Source organism: Etheostoma spectabile, chromosome 1 (genome assembly GCF_008692095.1).
Source record: "Etheostoma spectabile isolate EspeVRDwgs_2016 chromosome 1, UIUC_Espe_1.0, whole genome shotgun sequence".
Taxonomy (NCBI): domain Eukaryota; kingdom Metazoa; phylum Chordata; class Actinopteri; order Perciformes; family Percidae; genus Etheostoma; species Etheostoma spectabile.
In genome coordinates this window covers 20,204,722-20,224,560 of record NC_045733.1, presented here as the reverse complement: position 1 = coordinate 20,224,560, position 19,839 = coordinate 20,204,722, and the positions used below count along the sequence as shown (strand labels likewise).

General features: G+C 41.3%; 1 protein-coding gene across 5 annotated transcripts in view; it reads right to left on the bottom strand.

Annotated features, from left to right (window-relative positions):
* Positions 1–19,839, bottom strand: part of kif13ba (kinesin family member 13Ba) — a 40,185-nt gene that overhangs the window by 18,369 nt on the left and 1,977 nt on the right. For all 5 annotated transcript variants that reach the window (XM_032523231.1, XM_032523224.1, XM_032523240.1 and 2 more), the window contains 7 exons: positions 14,649–14,742; positions 6,905–6,917; positions 6,246–6,306; positions 5,997–6,089; positions 4,257–4,437; positions 3,335–3,422; positions 2,949–3,083 (listed from right to left, as the gene is read on the bottom strand). In XM_032523231.1, the coding sequence (XP_032379122.1) occupies positions 2,949–3,083; positions 3,335–3,422; positions 4,257–4,437; positions 5,997–6,089; positions 6,246–6,306; positions 6,905–6,917; positions 14,649–14,742 (665 nt within the window). The remainder of the gene's footprint in view (positions 1–2,948; positions 3,084–3,334; positions 3,423–4,256; positions 4,438–5,996; positions 6,090–6,245; positions 6,307–6,904; positions 6,918–14,648; positions 14,743–19,839) is intronic.

Below are 19,839 nucleotides of genomic sequence, written 5' to 3'. Positions count from 1 at the left end.
CAGGCCTACTCAGAAGCACTTGACAAAATCCTAATAGACTATCATGTACTTATGCGTGAAAATACCCCAGTGAAGTAAAAGCCTTTGAATAGCCAGTGTTGTCACGTGCACTTAAGTTAAATATCTAAATATTTTATCAGATCATCTGCTAAAAATCTGGTGTTAATATCCGCTGGTTGTCTTTATAATAAGACTTCAAATGAAAAGAGTTTTTCCGTCATACAAACATCGAGGTGAGTGACACTGTCCAGATCCTGTGATATTGCCCTTCTTGTTTAGGAAACAGGTTTACTCCTATACTACCCTCATACCTTCATTAATCAGCCTGGATTCCACACTGCATCTGCTATCTTGAGAAGGCCTGACTACACGTATGACAGCATGAAATACCCTACCATTAGATAATGGCAGAACACAGTGTAAATAATCAAATGCTGTGCATATATAAATCCAATGTCAAAGTTGGAAAATACACCGTTACTCTCTTGCGCAATCGTACACTTAATGTCCTCGTTACTGGTCCGAACTTTAATACTGTTGGTGACAAAACCTGCATGAAGAAAAGCGGGTTTGTCTTTTACACTTTCGTCTTCAAATTGTATCTCTGGGTAGGGGGAATATAGTTGATGCTGTGATTTTTGCAAGGTATTAACAACACCTATATGTTGTAAACAAAAATACTGCGTGACCCCCCCATGTGTAATGCTGCATGATACACTGCTGGCTCTGCAGGAGGACTAATGCTCGATTCAGGGAAGAATCAGGAGAGAAAGAGACCTCAGGGACCATGACGATGACTGGCTAATATGACGATTTAAATTCCCTAAAGCTGTCCTCTTGGATCTATGTACTGTATTGGGTTACACTGTGAGAGAACAGGACAAAATAAAAATTTGATTTGCAACAATTCATAAGAGTCTGAGAAGTTTTTTTCTTTTTCTCCTCCCGTCATCGTGATTTGTCATGATTCGGCGACACTGCCAGGGTCATTAACATACTTATCAGCTTTCACGAGGTGCTTCGCATTGACTTTTTATGGTTAAAAATGGGCGTGAACAGGGCGGGATAAGAAGCTGATTCACATTTATTTTGGCGTACGCCATTTTTGGCTTTTGGGTGTATACACACTTTCCGTAAGGATCCTACGCACAGTTTTATAAATGAGACCCAAGGTCATAAGATTAACTGATGAACATCTACTTTAACTGCACTCATACAGATCAGCCAAGTACTGCTTCAAGTCCCCCAGAGTAAAGCAAATTATTAAACAAACAAGAGATTTATAAGGCCCAAAACTGTAAATACCTTTTGGAGAGCCAGATAGATGAGAGGCAGGGCCTGGGAACACCAGTGCATATAAAAGGAAGCTACAACTTAGTATAATTCAATAATTACAGCTATTTATTGCAATGACCAATGAATGACTGGATTTGAACATACAGTGCCAGGTCCTGTTACCTAGTGCTGTCCAACTTGAAAATAAAAAACAATAAACCAGCTCCACTTTATGTGTATGTGCATGTGTACAGTAATGTCCTATTCAATTCTTAACTTCTAGCTGGCTGATGAAATAGGGAGGAGGAGGAAATACCAGCCTCTGTGGCATTTTCCTTTCCTTAACAAGGGATTCCGTAACCAGGATAGATGATACCTGGGTCAGTAACCAGATCAGCAGGCAGAACGTACAGCTTGTCAGACTACTTGGCCGCAGCTTTAAGGTACCAGCACAGAACAAATGACAGGGCATCAACACACGCTACATGTGTTAAACTATCTAGTATCATCCTCCTCGAAATAAAAAAGGGAAAAACAATTCTTCTTTAACTCTGCACTATACTAAACTAAGTCACCAAAGCTTGACTGGATTTAGCAAAGCACAGAACAAAATTAGCAAACAACTGAGAGGTGGCCAAATGGGGCCAATGTTCAAAGTGACTTTGAATGACGTGTTTGGTTGACTAGTCTGAGAAGGGCATGTTATAGGAAGGAAATCCTGATGAGCGTCAGAATGACTCATCTAGCACTGGGTGATTTTTTTTAGTCATTCACAGATTAGATGTTACTGTAGCTACTGTTTTCACTGCCTTGAGAAATTGTGGTCTGAGGATCAACGGATGTTTTAAAGCACTGTGATTCAACCACTGACTACGCGGTCTATTTATTAGCCGTTTGCTTGATGAACCTACTGAGTGACTGACTGACCAACTTAATGACTCTGGGTGTGCCATGAAAACAGAGCAGCATGTATCAGCTGACAAACTCAAAGTCATGCCTGTGAATTATTAACAGGATTCGTTGGAAATTAGAGCAAGTAGCAGAAGAGCCTAAGTGGGTCAGTGATGGAGAAGAAGTCATTTAGGTCTTTACTTGGGGTGCCTGGTCAGACAGCTGAGCTGACATCATCCCATTTTGTAACTACTTTTTTACCCACCAACTGCAGGGGGTGATTGACCACCAGCCACTATTTGCCAGGTCAAGTGTAGACAATTACACATACACTTCTGTTGTAGTACAGATAGAAAAGGTCTGGACTGTGTTGACACACTATAACAGGAAAAGAAAACACTACATCCAAAATTAATTCACCAATAAATCGATAGGATTAGAAAATAACCACAAGATGTAGCAGATGGATTCTAGGAGAACAGAAGGTGAGGGAGGAACGGCATTTAATGTCTCGATGTGCAACCTGGGACAAACTTAGTGCACACATTGAAATATACTGTAATACCAAACAACTAAAATAATAAACAAAAGGTAATTGTGTGAAACAGTGCCTAGTCTGGCTTTGCCACCAACGTTTAAAATTACAACACAAATATAGCGGAAAGGAACGGACATCCATGCACCCGGCAGAATGTCCTGCAGCACCAGAGCAATCCCGGAACATCAACAAAGGATGTAGACTAAACAGTGCCCTACCCCAGCATGTGTGAGTTATATCTTACCCCGGACTGCAAGTCTTTCAGTGTGTGCGTGAGGATGATGTTGAAGACGGCGTGTGATCGACTGCTCTCCTCGTTCATGTTGGTAGCAGCGACAGTCCGAGACTTATTTCCCTCTGACATCAGAGACTCAATGTCCTGTCACAACAGAAATCAAGCAATAAATAATAAAGCAATCTTGAGTCTCCCAGCAGAATAACCTTTTAAGACTGAATAATATTATACAGTACATTTATTGAGATTCTATGGATGTTTACATATTTAGGAACCGTTTCACTTGGTGAAGAGTTTGAGTCATTTTCATAACTAGCCTCCTTCCAGTGTGATTAGTGGGCACGTCAATCAACCATAAAAGCATGGCAAAAACTATTGAAGATAAATATTTTTACCTTGTAGCTAGCCACAGCTAGTCGAGACAGGCCATCCACGTAGGGACCCAAAACCTTATGTTCCCTCACCCTCAGAGTTTGTCTACCCCTGGACAGAAAATAAAAGCAGGTTTTAAAGCACAGACTAACAACATGGTTACTTTTGTTAAATCACTATTCATGTGATTAGCAGGGGTTGCAATATAAGCTCAGCTGGTTGTGGCCACCACTACAACTTTCCCCAGTTCCTGGAGACTTTGTTAGCAATTGACTCTCTGACCCTGATTCAAACTTGCTCCAGGCCTGACAGCTTCATCATTCTCTGCTCCACCGCAAAGCCCATATGGGTGTCAGATGGTCCGCTTCTCTTTAGCCCGTTTTACTGAGGTGAAAGGTCAGATAGTGATTGAAGGCCAAAGGTTATGTAGTCTGGAGAAGCAGACACAGGCCTGTGCTCCTGATTTACAGCTGACCTGCTGGACATGCAAGGCAGAAGAGTGGTCTTTTTTTATCTACTGACCACAGCAGCTGGTGTACCAGAATCCACAAGCTACTTTCTCTTGTTCCACCAACCAACTTGAGGTTAAAACAGAAAGTGACTTCTGACAGGGTTTGTTCAACAAAAAAGTATACTTACTTACTAAAGACAGACAACATTTACGTGTTATTTGTGACTGTTACTTTATATTTGTGTTTCAGCCCAAATATCAGCTCCCATGGTCTGCATTTGGAAATGAACCTAACATTAGCTATTCTACCACTAGTGACTGTAACTTAACATTTCCTGTAATGGCTTCATCCTTAAAACCACAATCTTATCTCTCAGTAAATAGATTTTACTGTGAATAAGCTGTTAAGAAGTACAGTATATTCTTCTACAACTGCCTACAGAGAGAAAGAAAATAATTTCTCCTTCCAGGAGAAGATTAGCCGGAGATCATACCCTTTGGGGTCGAGCAGATCTCGGACCTTCTCGTTGTAGATCTCCATGTAGGACACCTCAACAGTGAAGCTCTCCTCCTCCCGCTGTTCCTTCTGGGTTCGATCAAACAAAGCACTGCACAGCCGGGGAATCAGACCTGGCTGGTCCCCTGAACCCATCATGGTGTACGACTTTCCCGATCCTGTAACAACACACACACACACACACACACGTTAATTTGAAAGGTGAAAATCAATCAGTCTTTAACTATTAAAACAACCTTGTATACACTACGTGGCCACTTTATTAGTTACAACTACGCAAATGCAATTCAATACAACTGTTCTGTGATCAATTCTACCTTTACAAAATGTTTAATGTTTACTTTTTGTCAAAATTGTCAAAAATGTGTAAATGCAAAGATTTATTAATTACTGAGGTCCTAGTTAAAGGTGTTGTGGTACTGGACTGGATTATATTGATCAATGTTTTGTCCTTGCAATTTAAATGAGCAGAATATTGGAAACAGCCCTAAATATAATGGAATCCAGCACAACTCCAACTAGTGGGAACTTAAATCTAAAACATATAATACAATCAACACTTCTATGATAGTGTCAAATAAACTGGAACATAATGTTCCAGTTTATTTGACATTATCAGAAAGTGGTATGGGATTCCAGTAGGCCAGGCAGCTTTATTAATATAGCACATTTCAGCAACAAGGCAATTAACCTAACTGACTCACTGAATTCACTTACATACATAAAACAATAAGACATAAAGTATTACATAAAGAATAAAATAAACAGTGCTGTGTAAGAAATGAACTATTAATTCAAAAAGGCAGCATCAAAAAGAGAAGTCTTCAGCCTTGATATAAAAGAACAGAGTTGCAGCAGACCATATGTGGAGCATAAACACTGAACACTGCTCCCCATGTTTAGTTCTGACTCTGGCGACAGAAAGCGGACGTGTCCAAGATGACCTTAGAGGTCAGGCTGATTCATAATGCAGCAGCAGATCAGAAATGTATTTTGGCCTAAACTTAGTGCTTAATAAACCAACAGTAGTTTTTTTAAATAAATTAATTTAGAGACAGGAAGCCAGTGTAAAGACCTCAGAATGGAGGGATGTGATCCACCTTCTTGGTTTTAGTGAGGACTCATGCAGCAGCTTTCTGCATTAACTGCAGCTGTCAAATTGATATTTTAGGGAGACGTGTAAAGACCCTGAAGATAAAAACATGGACTACTTTATCCAAATCTGGCATACATTGGTAATACAGTGGCCACTAACTGTACAACTCCTCCTGGCTTTTGTGTGGACACTGGATGGATTTATCAGCTCTAACAAGTTTGTTGAAAGATTTGTAGTGTTGGCATTTTGTGTAAACAGAGTAGCGATTCTCTTTTTACACCGTAGCTACACAGGACATGGTCCTGCCCTGTTTTTTCAGTCATCAGTCTGATCTGAATGTTTGAGTTTTAGCCACACTCTTTTGGTCAATCATGTTGGTTGGTTGGTTGAGACCTGCATTTGAGCTTTGGCATTGTTTTTCATGCTGAAAAGAGGAGAGGCTGTCCAACCTTCCTGCCACAACACATCCACTCCTCTCTTAGTCATTATACAAAAAGCTTTAGGGCCTTAAGCTGATGAGGGAAAAGAGAAATGGTTCATCAAGTGTGTCCTGTAGGTACTTATGAAACATATTCACATCCTATTGACTACAGAACAGTAGGTTGTCTCGTGGTAAATTACCAGTTTGTCCATAGGCAAAGATACAGGCATTGTAGCCCTGGAAGGCGTTGCGGAGAAGACTTTCCCCAAGGCACTGGAAGACCACCTCTTGGCCTAGAGAGACAGAGACAGGGACATACACACAAAAGTTTTAGTCTATATCATGGTGAATGATATAGTCTTTCCAAACTGAACTGTTTGAGGGGCATTTTGTTGAAGAGATGTTTTCAAACTTTTAATAATGTGAACTGGATCAGTTAATGAACCAACCAGCAAATCTCTCCTTATCGGTCTCATCCATGGACCAGAAACAGTAATCATAGGCAAAGACCTGGGAAGTGAAAAGAGTAACAGTATGAGAGACAAACAAAAACAAAAAAATCATGGCTGATGTAACGTTCATTATGATAGAATACCTCCTGTTTAAATGCAATGTTTGTGCATACATGTAGAGTCTCTTTCAAAAGATACATTTTAAATTATATACATTCATCTTACCAGTTAAAATTGTTATAATTTAATTAACTTTAAATGAGAAACAAAGTTGGATATAAACTACTTATCATCAACATTGTATATTTTGTGTCGGCACTATGGGAGTTTTTCTTTTGATAGAAAAAAAAAAAGACCTTCTTTGGAAATACTGACAGAGTAAAGTGAGCCGCACAGCCAAAACATATTCAAAAGGTTTCCTAGCAACAAGTATTCCTCGAGGGTTTAATGTGAATGAATTAAACAAGACTCTTCTTCCAAAAATTGTTTTACAAATCATTACTTTGTATAACTGCCTGTTTGGTTGGTCACAGTTCAGAGTCAAAGAAATAACCGTGGCTTCCTTGTTTAACACAGAGATGCTTCACAAGCATGGCATTAGCTCAGTGTTAAAAATGGCTGTGCATGTTTGTTTGTGTGTGTGTGTTTGCAGTTACCTTGGACTGACTCCTGATGATGTTGGGAGGGTCAAGGTCCACAGCAGCATTTGGAAAGATAGGAAGAAGACATTTAGTGCACATTTTACAGAGGATGCAGTATGTTAAGCTATTCACAGCAGGCTGTAGTTTCTCTTTTTCCAGGCCGAGAATAGAAATGATTTACAGTATCTATCTGTTTATCATAGTTGTTAACTAATTATCATGTGTCCCACTAATCAGAAAAGAGAGGGGATCGGTTCAGAAAGATAAATAAAGACACAGGTGAACAGAGACAGACAGAAAGACTAAAGCAGAGCCAGAGCTCCTGACCTCAGGCTCAGTCACTTTAGCACACATCGGATTAAAAATCCGCCTTGTGCTTGAGCAACTTGTTTTAAAAAATTACAGACCTCTACATGTTTTGTAAATAGGAAAACCTGCAAAATCGGCAGTGTATCAAATACTTGTTCTCCCCACTGAATATGTCCAGATGCAATTATGACTGGCCTATAATTACACTCGTCCACACTGATAATGCATAAACTAGGGGTACAGCTCCGTATTTTACATCAACCCAATAAATGGTACACCTTGAATGGTCTGCATGTTTATAAATTAGCATAAATGTAAGTTGGTGGTAAGGATGGGCAAATAACAGTATCAGAATCCTAGTATAGCTCTCATAGCATTAACAGCACACCTGTCTGGGCTTTTCATATTTTTCAGCTCATTAGATAAAATATTTGCTTTTCTGCAATCGAGAGATGCAGCGTCACAGACAATACAGATCACGCTGATAAGATCCTGACATCTCAATTACCGTGTGGTGCACTTAAGAAGCACAGTTTGGGACCCTGCGCCAACATTAATTACCACCATTAAATCATTTCAACATCCAAACTACCTGGCACTCAGTCATTCAGCAACAGTCGTCAACTTATTCTGCTGCCAAGCTTAGCATCAATCTGCTTTAAAACTCAGCGTTTGATTGAACCTACTGGACAGAAAAATACGGGTGGCATTTATTATATGAGGACAATAAATAAAAGAGTGATATAGTGAAACTAGCTGGAAGTGCATTTTTTTATTTTCAAGCCACTGAATCCAATGAGCTAGCAATTTACGTCAGCTAATGTCATGTCAATTTCTAGTAATGTTTGAACAAATCTCAATGACATGCTTTATCGTCATTGTGAAGCGATAGTCGTCGTGTGGGCATTAATGCCATCCACTTGGTTAGTGCTTTAATCAAATAGGCTTACTGCAATTTGACAGCTTTAGGACTGGCAGACCCTGAGGCAACACAATCCAGAACACTAGCAGTCCCTTCTCCCCGTTAACCCATACAAATCCAGCAGTGCTCAAATGGATTTCTCCATGGATTTATATCTCAATGGATTTATAATGTCTGTCCGAAATTATTTCTCTCTCTTTTTCTTTCTCTGAGCTTCTTCACTAACCCTAGTAATATTTCTCCTCCATCTTTGCAAAGCTGGCTCCACCCACCGGGTCAGGGCAGCTGTCAGAGATCTGCGTCAAGTCAGATGAGGCCAGAGGTAAGAGAATCCGAGTGGTTTACTTTAAACACACCCACACATACTTCTATTCTCATGACAACCCTCAACTACATTGATTCTACACATTAATCAGTGCTACATGCCTGACACTATATCAGCCTGTGTCCCTGAGCTACATCACTAAAATGTCCTTAGTCTAAATGTCTAAAACTAGCTCTCGTGAAGATAGAACTACAGGAACAGACACAAAGGCACTCACACACCTGTTTCCTTTTACCCATGCACATTTTTTACAAAACGCCAAAGCTGCAGCTTTTGCACAAACCAGCCAACATCCAGTCCAATCTGTAACACTTCATATTTCACCGACGTTCCACTGCTGACGTGCTGCATTCAGACAGCAAATGCATGCAGTCATTCCTATCTGAGTCCTAACTGATTCCAGCAGCTCTCTTCAAACAAGGATCCAATGAGGACGTCTTCTACACAGCAATGACAACATTAAACCAGAATACTGTTTTTAGTAGTAAGAGACGGAGAGAGGACGATGATTCCAAGGGTGTTTGAAGGAGGTTCTCAGGATACTAACAGGATGCTAATGTAATTCTATAAAACAACAATCTTCACAGATGTGGTTGCTTGGAGTAAAATCTTGACAAACTGGAATCCCTCAACAACATATATAAATTTAAAGGTTTGCTGATATTAAATTGTTTATTAATCCCTGCTTCCCCAATAACTTTATTTCTCTGACTGCTCTTCTCAGGGGCTTTTTTAGCATCCTACATGTCTACCAGGTCCCCACAGTCATTTCTACAAACACTGTCGGGAGGAAATCGGTGTGGCAGGTTTTGACATACATAGTGATGACAGCTGTCATGGTTGCTTTAAAGGCTGCAGGCGAGAATGGTCACTCATGTCTTGCGCTCAAAACGCCCATTAACGAAGCGAGGGGCCACCCTGACCAATGAGATGGGAGAATGAGGCAGTCAGGAGAGCTGTGAGCCCACCTCCCTCGGTCCTCGAACACTTCTATTTGCCCCTCCTCCCTCCGGCTTGCTCCTCCGCTCTGATCGCCGTCATTTAAAAAATAACTTCATGCATGGTTGCTGCCCCCCACCCCCTCTCTTTCTCTACTGTTCTAGCATTCTCTTTTTTTCTCCTCTGGGACTGTACCATCCACGGCTGTGTAGGGAAGAATGAGGAATGGAGGATGGAAAGGAGGCTGAAGGTAGCCAGGGGGTTAGGGAGCAAAGAGGCTGAGCCTGAGACTGGAATGTTAAGCTGAAGCAGAAACAGCATCGGCGTAACACAGTGCAGTACATACCGATGGAACAGGACTACTGGACATGGAACAGGTTAATACTTACGTTCAACACATACTGAATAACACCGTGTAGGACAATAGTTCCACACATACAGTGAAAAAGGGTAATATGGTAGACAGCCCAAGCATATCTTTCTACATATACAAAGTGTATGTTGAACGGGACATAAAGCGGATTATACCAATCACTGATCACTTTACAAATATACATTGACAGTAGAGTTTTCCTGCAACCTACTGATGTTGAAAAATGACTTCACAGCCATGTCAAGGATGCCATGTTACACCACCCAGTGAGGGTGGTGTTATTCACACAGCTTCTGCCAGGCGTATATTTCACCCGCCCTTATGTCATTTCTTGTATATACGTGGAATGTGTAAAGCTGTTGCCTTAAGACGGATTTGTCCTATTCTGGATATGAACTTGATTTTTCATGGTTTCTACCATGCATGTGAGGAATTCATTACTATCAAATTCAGGCTGTGCCCATTTTTGACAATAAAATTCACAAATGCAGCCAATTTACTACTTGCACTTCTTTTTAAACTCTTTATAAAGAACCATTTAAATTAATGCATGTGTCCTACCATTAAGCCCTTGCATCAAATAGAAACTATGTGAGGCATATTAACTCTGGATGTTTTTTGCTTTCTCATGCCAGCTTTCATGCTCTTCAAAGAAATTCAAAGCAAAGCTGACCTAGAAAATATAAATAGTTTGCATGGGTAATGTTTTTCATTATGCCAACAGTAAACCAGTTCATACGTAAATAACACATTTTCTTGCTACTAAAATACTTCGGCCAGGCCCCTGGATGTTCAGACCCGAGCACGACAGCCAACAATGATTTCCTATCCCTTACCAGACCTAAGATCAATACTTATTTCACAAATTCATACCAGCTCACACAGCCCCCGTCCAGCCTCACTCATAGAAAAATTTGCATTTTTAGATATAATGCTGGTGTCTGACTGCACATTGTTGGAAAGGCACACCACATGGGCAGTGGTGACCATGGTAGCCTCCTCACATATTTAAGAGAGGGATAAGTGCACTGTCTTCTCTGCTCCTTCCTTCTGGAGCTACTACACCGCCAACAAATGGAAAAATGTATTGTTTCCTCTTCTCCTTTCAGTCTTTAATTCTTCGGGCTTAATGCTGACTCTAACTCTCTTCACATTTACTCTGGTTTAAGGTTGGGGATCACAGTGATGCATTCCAACTCTCCTTACTTCAGCCCAGAAAAACTCAGTTTGTGTTCATAGGGATGTAGTAGGTAGATAGGTAGTAGTAGATAGGAAAGTCTAATATTGAATGGGCTGCTGAACAGCAATTGTTTTAATGCACCACCCTTTCTCCTACCGCTCGGATTTTCTGACAAGCAGCTCGTGAATACGATGTTGTTTGGCACCTATGAAGTCTCAGATGACTGAGCTACCACCAACACAAACGCACCACACACTGTTAAAAGCATTTGCTGCAAAATGTTTGCTATACTTTTAAAATAGTGTTTTTTTTTAATTCAGACAAATTGATTTTGTTAAGTCAGTAGCATAAACTGTCCAAAGCCCTACCTGAGCCAGGCCAAGTGGTCTGAAACCACAACATTGTGAAAAAAATGAACCATTGTGGCCTGTGAACGAATGTCCTTTATTTCTAACCCGGGTATTATGTTAGTGGGCTGTTAGTAACTCCCACCACCACATGGTTGGTTCAGACTGTACGGTTTAAGCACTTTGATTTACCCTGCATCAAAATTTCAGCTTTCTAAATGAATAAATATACTGTAAATCCTTCAGACACGCACAATGTCCAACATCATTCCAAGAGTGGGGGCCGCGCAGTCCCTTTTGTGTATCTCTATGGAAACCAAGCCGCTTGTGTTTGCCTCACTGATGTCTGACAGGAGACAGATCGTTGTCAGTGTGTGTCAACATCCAGGTTTACCAATCCACTGCAAACAACCTCATGTCATCATGCAAGCTGTAGTGCCTGACAACATGGCTGCAGGGAGGGTAGCTGTTTGCTTATCAGACAGACAAGTACAAAGTGCCCTGGTTGTAAAGATCAAACTCTGTTGGTTAGGACATCCCTGGTGGTTGAAAAGAGATTCAGGGAAGGCAGGTGCAAAAGCAGATAAAACTGTACGCACTATGTAATTTAGGATTTAGGATTACTGTTTTCTTAATAATCCTGTATAAGCAGTGCTTAAAGAAAGCCCAAAACTAAAACTTCATAAAACCAGTTACCACTGCAGTGAGTCACAGAGGGGCAGCATGAGGAAGTCTCACTGCCCAATGTGCACTGCTGGTGGAAAAACTGAATCAGACACAGAAGCATAAGACACAACTGAGGAGTGAAAGAAAAGGAAAATGAGCTTCATGTAGTCTTCAGAAGGTTGGGGGTTCGATCCCTGGCCCTGCAGTCCCATTTCGAAGTATCCTTGTGCAAGACACTGAACCCTGAGTTGCCCCTGATGCTGCTCCATCGGAGTGTGAATGTGTGTGAGTGTGTATCTGATGAGCAGGTGGCACCTTGTAAAGCAGCCTCGGCCACAGTGTGCAAATGTGTGTGAATTTCCTGTACTTCCTTTCCTGTACTATGTAAAAGTGCTTTGAGTAGAAAATTGCTATATAAGAACAGTCCATTTATGAGAATATCTATCTTGTATCATTCTGTTGAAACACATTGTGCCAATGTCTCAAGTTAGATTTTGTAAATAACCAACAGAAGTATAGAAAGAGTTTGGATCCACTCAGACAGCTGCACTCTCTTTTTTATCCTTTATCTACTTCAGATATGTCAGTTTTAAACAAAGGGCATCCTAAACAAACACCATGCACCTGCAACATCCAAACTTCACAGCATACGTCTATTATGCACCCACTCCAGTCTTCGTCAACTTTTAACAAGACAAGATGCTGGGTAAAAGATAATCCTTAGCTGTTAACAATATGGAAATGGAAAACAAGCAAACAAAATGACAAATAGCATCTGCACGCTGAGAGCAGTCAGTCCATCCTGCTGCTGCTTCCTCACTCCTTTGTCACTGAGTGACAGAGAGAAAAACTACAGCTCTGCTCTTGTTTAGTCCTCCATAAAAGTCACTGGGGTAAGTTTATGGACGACAGATGCTTGCCTCTCCTAACTCAAGAAATGGGCTTCACGGTCACCAACAGCGACCCAGAGTTAACCTCCTCCTGTGTTGCCAAGGAAACGGAAGAGCTAAGAAAAAGGGAGGAAGCCGGGCAGTGGGAGTTACGACCCGACAGTGTGAGGGAAGAGAGGACCGAAGTGGTCTGTCTTTTCATGTATAATTGTCTCTGTCTGCCTCACTGCTGCCTTCTTTCTTACAGCCGGAGGCACCTCTGACAAACACACACAGGAACACATGCTGCTGCTGTCTGCTCCTGCACCTCCGCCCGAGGCCAACCTCATTCACTAATTGTGAACTGGCAGTCTGCAGTCAGCTCCCCTAGTCACAAGAAGGTCTTTCTTTCAACACAGCTGGCTTCCTCCAAGATGGTGGGTAGGTAGTCAAGCATGGCCTACTGGCTGATTTTGAACCATTACATAATTAAGTTAAACTGCTGTAATTATTACAATTTCTCATTACAAATGGAGGTGATTAACTTCACAGTTAAGTCCTCCTGGTGTTATATTTGCCAGTTTCCTGGGCGTGACCACTACTGCAACACTCCCTCACTCAGACAACTCCCGACAAGACACACACAGAGTACATGCAGCCACCCATTTCTGTTCTGGCCAATTCAACGAAATCTATCTCGCCTAATGCCTCAGAGACGCCCAAGACTCCAAGCACCATTCAGCATTAACCACAAACAGCAGCTGGTTAACAGGATGGCATATGGGTAAAAGCCAAGCTATTGAAATAAGTGGTTTGAGTTGAACTACACCTGTCTCTAGGAGGTCCAACTGCTGGTGAGTCAGCTTCCTAGTCAGAATCTGAGTCTGATTCTGCTCCAGCTGTGATTATGGGACGTGTTTCAACCCAACCAGGAAAGAAAATGCCTCTGCACTCAACTGGATAGAACTACAATCAATTGTTACCGTTGATCATCGGTCCATCATCGTATAAAGCACGCTCTGACAATTGATTGGTCAAAAAACCTCTGGTTGCATAGCTGCCCCACAACGGATCTAGTCTAGACCAAACTTCCCAACCTCAAAGGTTGTGGGCGGGGCTAAATTAGGCTGGCATTCAGGATACACAAACGTAGAACAGCTGTAAAATCTATGTTTCTGTGAGCAATAAAAAGGTAGCTCTAGAGTTCCAAGGATTAAGAGTACCCAAATTGACAGTGTTAAAGTATGCCTATATAACTACTGCATTAGCACGCAGTTCTTGTTGGCAATGTTGCCATGGATGTACAGACAACTACCAATAGAGGACTTTGACACTTAAGAAACCTAAAAACATGATGTTTCTAACAACTTCTTGATTCGCGATGGTAAGATAATGTAGAAGATGGATATAATCTTATCCTCAGAATGTTTAAGGAATACTGAATGAAAATATATGTGTTTCATGTCTGTTATCAGATTTATATTTATTCTTTCAGAGAAAGAATACCATTTCACGCTAATTGGGGCAATTGGAAGATAAGTGTTTTAAAGTCCCATAGATATATTTGTGTTGATTAGAGGGAGAAGCTACAATAACTCACCATTGTTTTTAGAACACCTGCATGCACCTGTCCCTTTCACCTCACGCAGCAGCTTTACCTTACATCTCGCCCTCTGCACCCAAACGCATTCCTATTCCTAAGTGTGTGCAATCCCCAATGACTCTTCATTTAGTGCTCCATAAAATGTATACTGTAATACACTGTCCCACATAAAAACCAACAACACTGTTTTGGACGTAGAATGTAGTCAAGCTTCTGACAAACGTACCTGGAGTCTGCTTTGCCCAGGTTAGCTCCGCCAGGATGGAGGATCGTTTGGTTCTTCGCCATCTCGACGATACATTTAGTGTTTAGTTCCTTTTCTGTGGATTAGACAATATATAGTATTACAAGCAAGACAATAAACCTCACCACAACACATTTCTACTGTTATCCTTGATTTATTTCAACATCATTTCACAAGTTGTAGGTCACTTTGCCATCTCCAGCTCCATTTCATGACAAATTAGGATAGACAGTGTAACAAAGATATCACAGTATCAACAACATACAGGAGCACACACATATTTCCCTTAGATCCTTCCCATGGTGGGAATACAACCGCAGAAACCTACTAGGGACCTTGTAAACGTTGACCCCTTTACCAGCCAACTTAGTATTCAGAGAAATGACCCAAAATGTTTGCCATCTAGTAGAACCGGTCAGAAACCTTTTACAAGCCTTAGACCAATAGCTCTTTCTGAGGCTAAGTTGCATTATTGATAAAACACAAGTTAAATACCTTCCTGTGAAACATCAAGCTCTAACAATTGTGTGAGTAGGCCAGGAAACATCAACTCTGAAAATGACCTTTTACCTTGGAATGAGAATTACACTAATCAATATGAAAATACTTTCCAGAGAGAGAGAGAGAGTTTGTTCTACAACTTTAATTTCCCATTAAGAAATACAGTACTTTCCCTACACATTTAAGGAATGCATGAGTACAGACCATATATCTGATCTTTTTTTACTAAGATATATATCTCAAGTGTTCCTAGTATAAAGCACTACATATTAGGTTTGTTTTCATAGCTGAGTCACTCGTATAACCTTCTTATAGAAGCTTTGCTGTGAAAGTAACCAGCAGGAGTTTTGGAAAATAACAACATGAACTGCACTGGAAATTCACGAGGCTGGTAAGTCACTCCATTCACTTTTCTTGCCAATGAGACCTAATGATGGTTGTCTACACACAGGCTTGGTACTGCCAGCATGTCCTGGGCATCCAGTTTTTGGCCAAACTGGTCTTGCATTAAAAAAAGGCATTTGACAATTGGTTACTTGCAGAGCAGACTAGTTTAAGTAGCGACTTCTAGTATTTTAAATTACTGCTTGTGAATGTTTGGGCCACAGCCACTAAAATATGACATGTTTTTCTTGAATGGCCAATTGTTGCAATGCACACGTAACGTTTTTTTGTAAAATAAATTTGTAAAATAAAAATGTCTTGTTAAGGGTCACAAAATATTAAATTTACATAAAGAGGATGTCAGTAATACGGTCTGCTTTTAATAACAATAGTCTTGATCTTGGTCTATAGAATGTCAAAGTCATTCTATTAAACCTGATCAGATACGGGTGGGACTCAGGATTCTTTGCCCCGCTGTCTGGCTGCTGGTGGGGATATCCTCTTCTATTTTGCCCCCTTTCACAGAGAGGTCAGAGGTCAGGGCAAGAACAGCACTTCTTTATTTGCAAATCAGTGTTTTCTCAGGGACACTACAGCAGAGAAGAAATAATAATAAATAATGTCCTTCAAATGTCTGACCTGGTTCAAGCATCCATCCTGCTGAGTAGTGTACTGGGTATCTCAGTACTGTAGTGACCGTCACCATTTGGCCCAGTATTCACATATACACTACTACATTTCTACGACACAATCATTCTCCATATGACTGTCACTAAGCATGTCTCCATTATGCAGCAAGCATGCAAGGATTTTACATTTTAGCAAATGTGTAAGGACAGGATAATCATTCTGTGGTATTAATTCCTTTCCTCTATATGACCTGGCTAAAGCAGTATTACACTGCATAATTTTATGCTATTACGCCTTCAGCTGCTTTTTCTGACCAAGGCGTGACTATTCTGAAGCAGAGACGAGCAAATAGAATATCATGAATTAGGGTATGATGGTATGAGATTCTCAACAGTCAGCGAAATATCCAGTGTTGATTAGAGTGCATAGGACATAGAGCCATTTAATAGACCTTTCCTCAATTTGTGATGACTTCACCAGACAACAACTTATTGCTTCAGTCACAATGCTGTTGCAAGAAGCTTAGCATCCTTACCAAACAGTACCTGGCCATACCTGCCCAACTGTTCCTGCCAAGAGTGTTTTTAACTGCTGCGTAAGTGGTCAGAAGTAGTGGTCCACTGATTAATTGGACTAGTCAGAAGGCTCTTGTGATGTGTTCCTAAAAAACATGCCAAATAACCATTTTACTCTTTCTGTAATGGCAGGTGAAAAAGAATGTACAAGTCACTTCACAAGTTTATAACTTTTTCCTAAAAGTGGCTGCTCAAGTAGACTTCTCTAACTTAATCAACAATCTAAATATACCATAATTTCCCTCCCTGAGATACAAAAGGGGAATCCCAACCAGAGGAGCTCTATGCTTGAGGAGAAGCTAGTGGTGCCTGTGCAAAGCAGCATCATTAGGGATTTAAGGCTAAACCATCTGTTAAGAGTGCCTCAACGCTGCAGTTCCTGGCAGGAACACAGGGGGAGAGCAATGGAAACGTGGGTGTCAAAGGTCAGAGGACCGAAATCACCCTCCAATCCTTCTGCTGTCAAGGACACTACAGAGCAAAAAAAGCAGGGTGAGCTAACAGCTCAACAGGGGGGCTGACACAGACATAGAGGTTGCACTTCCTCTCTTCCTGCTGCCTACATTACCCATGTGCCCCTACTGCTGCAGCTGTACTTCCTGCTTAACAGTAGGGATAGTGTGATGCGTTGTGGTGATGAGGATAAATGTATCCATTGTTATCTGCCTCTCCTTGCTCCATAACCAGTTCCCACTTTCCACTTCTCTGTGGTCCTTCCCTGGTCTAACGGTGCTGAGGCTTGGCAGAGCAGCCCTGCCATCAGCCAGGAAGCTGATTGGCCGTTGTGTTGCCGTTGCTACGCCTGAGTTTGCTCTGTTCTTCGAAGGCCACAGCCATGGGAACTTGGAGCATTACGCAACGTTAGCAAATATTCATTCAGACTCACTCCCTTCCTGCCTTTGTCCAGCAAGGCTACTACACCACCTCTCCTCCTCAACCTGGGATACACAGGGACAGTGCCCTCGAGAGAAGCCTGCTTATTATTTCAGTGTCACAGGTCTGAATCCCTGTACTAGATGGGCACATGCGATGAAAGAAAGTGAATGTGTATTCCTTTGCCCTCCCTTAACTGCTGCTACTATGTCCTGAAGCAACTGTCAAGCAGCAAAAGACAGGGAAAGAGCTGTACCTGAACTGAGCAGCTCAAAAGGTGAGAATGTGTGAAGGCCTGAAGAGAAAATTATGTGCTTGAAAAGAGGGGCGATTGATATGATGGAAGAATTCAGTGTCCACTCAGAGATTATGTGGTATTTGGGGGCTATTTGAATTCATAAAAGTCTAAACACTGGTAGATATGGACAGAAGCTCCATTCAGACAGGGATCAGGGAGGCACTACTGGAAACGTGGCACTGCTGCTTCCAAACCCTTTCCCACTGCCTTTAGTAAGCCATTCATTTGCCTGCTTGTTTTCCTTCACCAAAATCATAATTGCTTTTTCTTGCTGAGCAATGGAAGACACATGCAGGCATTTGCTTACAATTTTAACAACAGAAAATTTGCATGATTGAAATTGAGCACCAGTGAAAGCCGGACATACACGTAAGGAACCTGGCCGCTGCCAGGGGAAAAATTTACATAAAAAGGACTCTTTGTTGGACTTTGTTTGGACTTCATTGAACGCACCTTCTTTTTAATGTGGATTTTTGGTGCTTGAATAATGATTATTTTCAAAATAAACAATAACACAGTGGGGGTGTTATTTACTCAGTATTCTTTGTTAAATCAACAATGGAATTAAAGGAAACCACAAAACAAAGAGGTGTTTCAGTCAAGTGAATCTGACAGACAGTTTGCCATCACCTGTACCTTTCAGGTTAGTTGGATAAACGTGAATGACACTGACAGCAGGAAGTGGACATGGACTTACTAGGAAGTGGTCAGGAACAGAACGCTCCCAATATAAATAAATTAGATTGGCCAAAGAAATCCATTTCAGTAAATCCCTACCTTTGTTAATCTAAATGTACCTGATCTGAAGCTGAATTCCACCAGAGCTAAACTGTAGCCTCTTGATCCTTCTCACCATCTACATGAAGACAACCTTGGCAGTCAAATTACCCAACATCCACTGACTCATGTTTGTCTTTCGAAAACAGAAATACATGGAATTTCTGTGTGTCCAAAACAAATGTCTAACCTTGCACAGAGCCATTTCTAAAAAAAAAAAAAACAGACTGAGTTAAGAGATCATAGTAAATCCCTGCCTATGGGAAAAGTAAGGCTTGGTCTTGTGACCGACTTCTCCAGCCCACAAAAAGGGGGGGGGGGGCACAATGTAGAGATACACGCAATTCCTTCTGCCAGTTGTTGATCAACCACCCTGCCTCAGCAGCTCTCCTCCTCCTCCTCCTCCTCCTCCTCCTCCTTTCATGGGACATGACACATGGTCTCCTACGGCAAAAACACAGCTTGGCAATCAATCCTTTATTGCATGCTGCACTGAATATTTGCAATATTATTAACCAGAGAATTTGCACGCAGATTTGTGTAACACTGGGCCTTTGTTACCCAGGCTTTTCTAGAATTAGGGATGAGGATGTAACCATTTGAAGACATGTAAGAGCCTAGGAAGGATTGGTGGACTAAAGATACATGTATGTTGGCCTAATGTCAGTGAGACACTGTTGAAAGGAATGACAAAAAAAGCTTCTTTTTCTAGTAGCAGGTACCGAGTAACCGAGTGTACAGATCCATTAAGAAGAGTTTTTTCTGACATCTTGCTGTTGCCCTCCTTAAAAATCATACCAACCCACGGCTATCCAGTGAAACTACTGACTTACCCCATTGTTGCAGCAAGTGACAGATGAAGTCTAGAAGCTATTGGGATCTGTAACCGCCAGCAAAGGAGCTAAAGCGACTAGAATTTAGTAGATGGCACGCAGTAGCTGGATGGCTGAGGTAAAGCACTATGGCAGCACTGTACAAACATGTGCCATGCAGACCACTTCTCTTTTTATCTGCAGCAGCTCATTTAACTAATGGGTGGTGATTTCTGACTGGCATCGCACTCCCGGTAAAATTGAACAGGGGGTAATTAAATCAAGGCAGTCTCCCGGGGAGAGTGTTATTGTAAAAATGCAGT